Genomic DNA, 7,794 nt, shown 5'->3' with positions numbered 1-7,794 from the left:
AAATATTTTTCATTATGTTGGTTTGTTTTAACTAATGCATTTAAATAATGTTAACAAATATTTTGAAGTGTTACCCCAAATGTAATAACCTAGGTTTATTTAGTTGAATTATAAATTAACACAGGTTAATGTACTGTGAACAAACATATTATTAAAGAATTGATAAACAATTCACAAATTAACACTGTTGAAATAATTGTTTATTGTTACCGTACTTATACCTAATACATGAACTCACTTTAATGACTTGAACAGTGTTATTGCATACTTTGTTTTAAACACTGTTGTTGTAGTCTTTCAATACCTGTAAATTGAATCTCTTCTGCATCTTCTTTCACAGTTCTGTAGACTTTTTTATCCTTCAGTAGTGTGAAGCACGTACTGCTGGGACACACGCGTCTCACTCAGACACATTCTTTAAAGATCCTTGAAGCTGAACACAGGAACATTTTCTTGTAGGTGTTGCGCAGCTCTGTGCTACGGAAAGCATAAATGGCTGGATCAATGACTGCGTGACTCACCAGTAGCACTACATGCAGCTGGAAGAGCGAGCGGTAGCACTCACAGTAGGGGTTCTCGGGGCAAATCATCATAATCAGCAGATGAAGAGAGAAAGGAGCCCAGCAGGCCACAAACACCCCAATCAAGATGGTGAGCGTCAGCGCCCCCCTCAAGCAACTTTGTCTCTGGCGCGCGTGAAGTCCTGGCATAGATGCGATCCTGTTGGCATGGTGGCGCGCTAACAGGAACATATGTACATAGAGCAAGAGGATGAGGAGCAGAGCTGTGAAGAACAGCACAATGAAGAAGATTTTCACCGTAACGGCCTCGAAGAACCCGATCATGAGCACTCCGCTGGTGCCGCACAACACCCAGATGGTGGACAGCGTAACCACCACGCGACGCATGGTCATGAGCGTGTGATAGCGTAGCGCGTGGAATATGCTGATGTATCGGTCTACGGCTATGGAGAGGATGCTGAAGATGGAGCCCAGGAAGCACATGCAGAGTAGAGAGTCCATGATGTCGTCTATATTCAGCTCGAAAAGACCAAGGGACTTGAGGTGTCCGGCCTCTTTAAACAGCAGCAGAATGTTCTCCAAAGCCTTGCAGAGGCTGGAGATGGTGTTAAACACAGCCAGGTTGCAGATGAAGCAGTACATGGGGGAGTGAAGGTTCCTGTTCTTGATGACGGCTATGATCACCAAGAGGTTCTCGCTCAGACTGGCCACGGCAATGGCCATGAACACCTGACTGGGGACCTGAACCTCAGCGCAGTCTGTGGGGTGTGTGGTTGGAGCTTCAGTGCTCGAGTTCATGATCGATGGAGCACACTTGGTTGTTGGATTGTAGATCAGCTGAAGATCTGATGTGAAATGACCTGGAGGAAACATTATTATTATTATTATTATTATTAAGATATAATGGATATAATTTACCTTAATATTTTGTAGTGACACATTAATTCCATGCTTGTTCACCTCTTTGGTCTATTTTTATTTAGCAAGGATACATTTAATTGATCAAAAGAGACCATAAAGAAGCTTTCCGTTTTCAATAAATGCTGTTCTTTTGAACTTTCTATTTATCACTTCAATCACTCAATCAGTCAATAAAAGTATCACAGTTGTCACAAAAATATGTACTTTTTTCAGCATTGATAATATTAAGAAATGTTTCTTGAGTAATGGCTGATGAAATTTATACATATATACATTTGAAATAAATGTTTTATATATATACATTTTATATAAAATATAAAAAAAACAATAAAACATTTAAATTGTCGAAATGTGTTGAATTTAAAAAAGTGAAACAAAATAACAACAAAACACAAACAGAGCCCCAGACAGATGGCCAATCACACACATCGGCCTCATGCCATATTAAAAAATATAAAACATTTATTTAAAATGTAATAAAATTCCAAAATATTACTGCTTTTGAAGCAGTTCTGTATTTCTGATCAAATAAATGCAGTCTTTGTGAACATAAGACACTTTTTTTTCAAAATAGTGTTATTTTAGTTATTATAGTTTTACTAAAAGAATAACCATTTAAATGTTACCTGAAATAAAATGAACACGTTTTAAATATAAAAAGGTTTATCAGAATCAGAATCAGAATTAGCTTTATTGCCAGGTATGTTTGCACATATGAGGAACCTGTTATGGTGACAGAAGCTCCACTGTGCGACAGAACGACAGTGACAAGACAAGACAACAGATAATAAAAATAATAATATACAAATATACAAAACAGACAATGTGTAAAATAGCACAAACACAATATACAAAATAGACAATAGACAGTTTAGTATGTAAGACAATTTAGTATGTAAATTTAGTATTTAAATTTAGTTTGTTTAACTTGATGTACTAAAAAACACAACAGAAATAAAAACATTATTAATATTAAAAATGACAAAACACACAACAAAAATACTGAAACTTTAATTAAACCTAAAATGACAAATCTAAAGATAAAAACTAATTTAAGATATTATTAAAAACTATGAAAGGATCTCAATGATACTAAAATAACAAAAACCATAAGATCCCACACTTTCTCACAGTACAGTGTGCACTCACTCAAGTTCATTTTTAACAAATCCTAATAATTAAATAACACATTTAATGTTACATTTAATCTTTATATCAAGATTAATATATTTTTCCTACTGTACATTTTAATTTTGTGATGCCTAAATATACATAGCTTTAAAGAATTACTTTTAAGCTTTTATTATTAATATATACAATGCCCTCCATAAGTATTGGAACAGTAAAGACAAAATTGCTCTGTTGGCTGTGGAGTCAAGACATTTGGAAATATGATTAAAAGTAGAATATGAGACAAAACTACAGAATGTCACATTTTATTATTAGCCGTTTCAACACATACATGTTTTACCAAATAAAAAGAACAGCACTTTTAGAGTTCATCCCACTCATTGATGTGAGCATAAGTATTGGGACAGTTGAACATAAGGCAGATATAAAAGATTAAAAGCTATTATTTAGTTGCAGATCCCTTGCCCACAATCACAGCAGTGAGTCTGTGACCCATAGACATCACCAGACTCTTGGTCTCATCCTTTGAAATACTTTTCCCAGCTTTTAATGCAGCCAATTCCAATTGTTGCTTGTTTTGGGGAGTTTCTGCCTTTACTCTCCTCTTCAGCTGGTGAGATTCATGTTCAATCGGATTTACATCTGGAGATTGACTTGAGCAATCTAAGACTTTCCATTTCTTTGCCCTTATAAATTGCTTGACTGAACTTATAGGGTGTTTTGGGTCATTGTCCTCATGCAATATGAAGCACTTCCCAATGAATCTGGTGGCATTTTCTTGAATATTGGTGGGCAAGATGGTTTTGTACCCTTCCAAATTCATTCTGCTACTGTCATCATACATTAAGTCATCAGTAAAGTTGAGAGGGCCTGTTCCAGAGACAGCCATGCATGCCCATGCCATGACACCACCTCCACCATGCTTTACAGTTGAGGCTGTATGCTTGGGATCATTTGCAGTTTCCTTTTTTCTCCACATTTTTGCTTTCCCATCACTTAGATAAAGGTTCATCTTGGCCTCATCGGTCCATAAACACAGTTCCAAAACTCTTCTGGCTCACCTTTGTGCTTTTTTGCAAACTCCAATCTTGCCTTTCTATTTTTGGTGCTGGTCAGAGGTTTGCATCTTGCTGTGTAGCATCTGTAATTCTGTGTCAAAGTCTCCTGAGGACAGTAGATTGTCAGAGCATCACCCCAGCTTTCTGGAAGTTGTTGGTGATTTTACAGACACGTCTTTTAGGATTCATTTTCACAACTTTTATGATTTGTCTGTCATCAACTACTGTTGTTTTCTCAGCCGATCAGGTAGTTGTTGGTTGCTGGTGTCGCTAGTAGTTTCCAAACTCTTGATTTCTCCATGCCCTTTGTTTTTTGCTATAGTTCTAATTGACTTCCTCTTTTCTTTTAGCATCCAAATTGCTTGCTTTTCTCTCAAAGTCAGCTCCTTCATCTTCATCCTGGTTTGTGTGCGTCATCATCGAATGCAAGATTCAGAATACAGAAGTAATGGATATAACTGATACGACACATTCCCTGCATTTAATATCTGAAGAATTAATGCACCAGGACACAGCTGATCACTTAGAAAGACACGTGAGGCAACTGTTCCAATACTTATGATCACATCAGATAGAGGGATGAAACTCTAAAAGTGCTGAACTTCTTAGCTGGTAAAACATCTATGTGTTGAATCACCCAATAATAAAATGTGACATTCTGTAGTTTTGTCTCATATTCATCTTTTAATCATATTTGTAAATGTCTTGACTCCACAGCCAACAGAGCAATTTTGTCTTTATTGTTCCAATACTTTTGGAAGGCACTGTATATACACACACACACACACACACACACACACAATTTTTAGAACAGCAGAGTTTGCCATTTTTTGGTTATCAGCCATAATGTGAAAATAATCGGCTTGACTCTTGACTTGTTTCAGACAGAATTTTGTATTGGTGCACTAAGAAATACAACACTTCTGAAAATGTATAAATAAAACAAAAACAAATCACATACAGCTAATATATATATAAAAAAAACATATGATTGAGTTGTTTGAGTGCAGGTCATGTTTCAATCCAGTCCTATTCAAGTGGTGATCAAACCAAGAAAAAGAACCATAGAGGTCTTCTATCATCTAATGCTCACAGAACATGTAAAAGGTATTAATGGTGAGGGAGAGTGGAGAGCCATACATGAATCATACATGAACCAGAAGGAAGAAAAGATAAAAAAAAGAATGAAAAGAAGCTGTTAGTGCTAATGAGGCAGAGACACTATGCCATGGGTCACAATAATGAACATTATATGAATCATTTCTCTGCCCCAAGGAGCATCACATGTTCCTCTAAGAATGTCACAAATATGATATATATTATGACAATGTTATAAAAGTATACATACAATATTTCTAATAATGTTTTAGACTGCTTTTCCACCACTGAAGATTTAAAGAATATTTTAAAGTATTAAAATTATAAAACAACAACCAAAACAGTAGCCTATTAAATTTTTTTATAAAGTTGTTTAAAACAGTGGATTAAGCAAAGTTTGAAAGAAGGAAAATAGATATGTAAGCCTCTACACCTCTTGGAACATGACTGAACAACATTTCACACTGAGGATCAATCAGAAACATCAAACAAAAAAAGTTCATTTGTTTTGTTTGATCCATTATTTATTAATGTATTTCCACCATTAAATCTGCAGTACATTTTTCAGTTATGTGAGCTCAAAGGCAAGCATAATTAGAACTTGAAACGCCGGCCCAGACAAGAACAGTGATTAAAACCTCCCATGCCAACAAAAATCCCACATTCCTGACAATTAAACTTCTATTCATCCATATCAAGCCCATGCCCACTTTCAGACAGTTTAAGACCATCTAAAAACAGCTGATGATCAACTAAGTGTCAAATTATTCAATATTTGTCACATTTACTTACCGTTTCTCTGATCAAACACACCCACAGGGAATTTTCCTCTGCTTCACATGGAATGTCTCAGAGACATCAGTCTGGTGGCAGCGGAAAAGCTCTGTTCTGGCTGTTAATAGACAGTGTGTGGTCATGCCTGTGTATTTGTGTATCCTTGAATGCTCAAGGCTGTGTGAACCATCTGTGATCATGCTCCTTTTGACAACAAATAAAGCACAACGCAAGGCCTTTCCTCCCCAACACGCTTTATTTATCAAACCTTGTTACACATGTGTTGCATCTGTGTGGAGACAACATGCTCTCACCAATGATGGCTGAAGTGGCTTGTTGGTTGTTCAACCTTGGTCTTTTTAAAGAGCAATAAAGGAGTTCAGTTCAGATTCTCTGATTATAGTTTCCCATAAGTCTAAAATAACCGAGGTTAAAAAAACAGAAATGGTTCCCCAGGCATAACTTTTCAGTTTAAACACCCACTAACCATCTCTGCTTGAAAAAAATAAAAAATAAAAAAACTTTTTGGGTTTCAGAGACTTTTCCAATTTTATTCTAACACATAATCATAATTAAAACCATTATAAAACAAGATAGAAAAACTGAACAGTAGTGGATGTATTGAACGAGAGTAATTATTGAAGAGCAGTGAACTCTAAATGAGCAGGTGGATTTTCTCTTTCAAGTGATGCACTACACTTGTAATTAGGCCTATGCTAAGTCACGATTTGTACCGGATAAATGTTCATTAGCATGTATAATCGTGACAGAGGCGTATTTGATGAAAGTGTCCTATATTTTTTATTACAATATCTTTTGCAATATGCCATTTCTTTCTAAACATTTTCTTTTGCGATTACGTTTGAGTGTAACGAGAGTTTCAAAACAATTCAGTGTCCGAAGATTAAAAAAAAAAAAAAAAAACTCTGTGTGAATGCTGCCACCAGCTGGAGACACTTGGAGGTTGAGTGAGAACCTGAGAAGCTTGTGGAAAATCTTGAGTGAGACTCTTCGTCGTCAGCAGCAGAGGTCACTAGAGTAGTACCAAACCATAAGGGTAAGTGCAGATTTGCGGTAAAATATTAAAAATAATATATATATATTTTGTCAACCAAATAAAGTTGGTGAGACCAGAAACCCATGAAAAGAAAAAAATATTATCACAAAAAGTTACTCTTGACTATTAATGTATATAGACTTAATTAGCCTACATTAAGTAAATAAATAATTAAAATAAATAAATAAATATGGGAACCAAAATTATTTATTATATCTATTTTTATTTTTACACGTATACATTACTGGCTAAAAATTGGGATCAGTAAGATTTTATCTATTTATTTATTTGATACTTTTTAAGTTCTGCATGGATGTATTAAATTGACAAAGTGACTGTAAAGATATTGTTACAGAAAGTTTCTATTTCAAATAAACGTTGTTCTTTTGAAATTTCTATTCAATAATAATAAAAGAAATTCTAAAAAATGTATCACAGTTTCCACAAAAATAGCTAAGTAGCCGAACTGTCAGCGTTGATAATAATGCTGCGTTCCAGGCAACCCGTGACCCGTGTTTTTCCAACCTTCTACCCGTGAAAATGCACTGGAACGACAGTCAAACCCGTGACTTCCCACCCGTGAACTCTACCAGAACTAGACCAGTTCCGCGCTCTGACCTCACGCCCCGAGACAACAATGGCAGCCCCTGCAGATACGGTGTTTATGCAAGTGGTACCCGGTGAGCAATAGAGCAATGAATCAAAAAAGATGAATAAATAAAGAAAGAAAGAATACAGTTTGGCGTGACTTGCCTGGAACGCAGCACTATTAGTAGTAGATGATAATAATAAGTATGAACAAGCAGTAGCCTAGTATAATAACAAGTAGTAGGCTATTATAAATGAACACTGAATGGAATGCCTCCTTTTGTGCAATATTACACCTTTTTCCACAATTTTACAGTTGTGTATTCAAAATTAGTCTACTTCAATTATGATGTATAGGCTATGACATGTAGCCTAAATAGTGCTGTTAAAGGTATATTATTCTTAAACACACACAAACACACCGGTCTATTTATTTATTCTTTTATTTGTAACTTTTGTACATAGGAAACATGTTTTTAGAGTGCTAGACTGATTTTAAAGATTGTGTATGTATTGAAAAATCCAATATTAATTTAGTAATTTTAATTTAGTTCGCCCAAGGTGCGATAACAGTGTGTATTTACTGTATTTTTGGAGTATTTTGTGTTCGGTTACCATGGTAGTTTTTTGTCAGAGTGTAAACTCT

At 35.4% G+C, this 7,794-nt stretch overlaps 1 protein-coding gene across 1 annotated transcript; it reads right to left on the bottom strand.

Annotated features, from left to right (window-relative positions):
• Positions 1–404: 404 nt before the first annotated feature.
• Positions 405–1,319, bottom strand: LOC306887817 (adrenocorticotropic hormone receptor-like; the record flags this gene model as incomplete). The annotated part of the gene is made up of 1 exon (XM_079445824.1): positions 405–1,319. The coding sequence occupies one exon, from the start codon at positions 1,317–1,319 to the stop codon at positions 405–407; it is 915 nt and encodes a 304-aa protein (XP_079301950.1).
• Positions 1,320–7,794: the final 6,475 nt, after the last annotated feature.

Source organism: Barbus barbus, assembly GCF_936440315.1.
Source record: "Barbus barbus genome assembly, chromosome: 21".
Lineage (NCBI taxonomy): Eukaryota > Metazoa > Chordata > Actinopteri > Cypriniformes > Cyprinidae > Barbus > Barbus barbus.
This window is presented reverse-complemented; position numbering and strand designations above follow the sequence as displayed.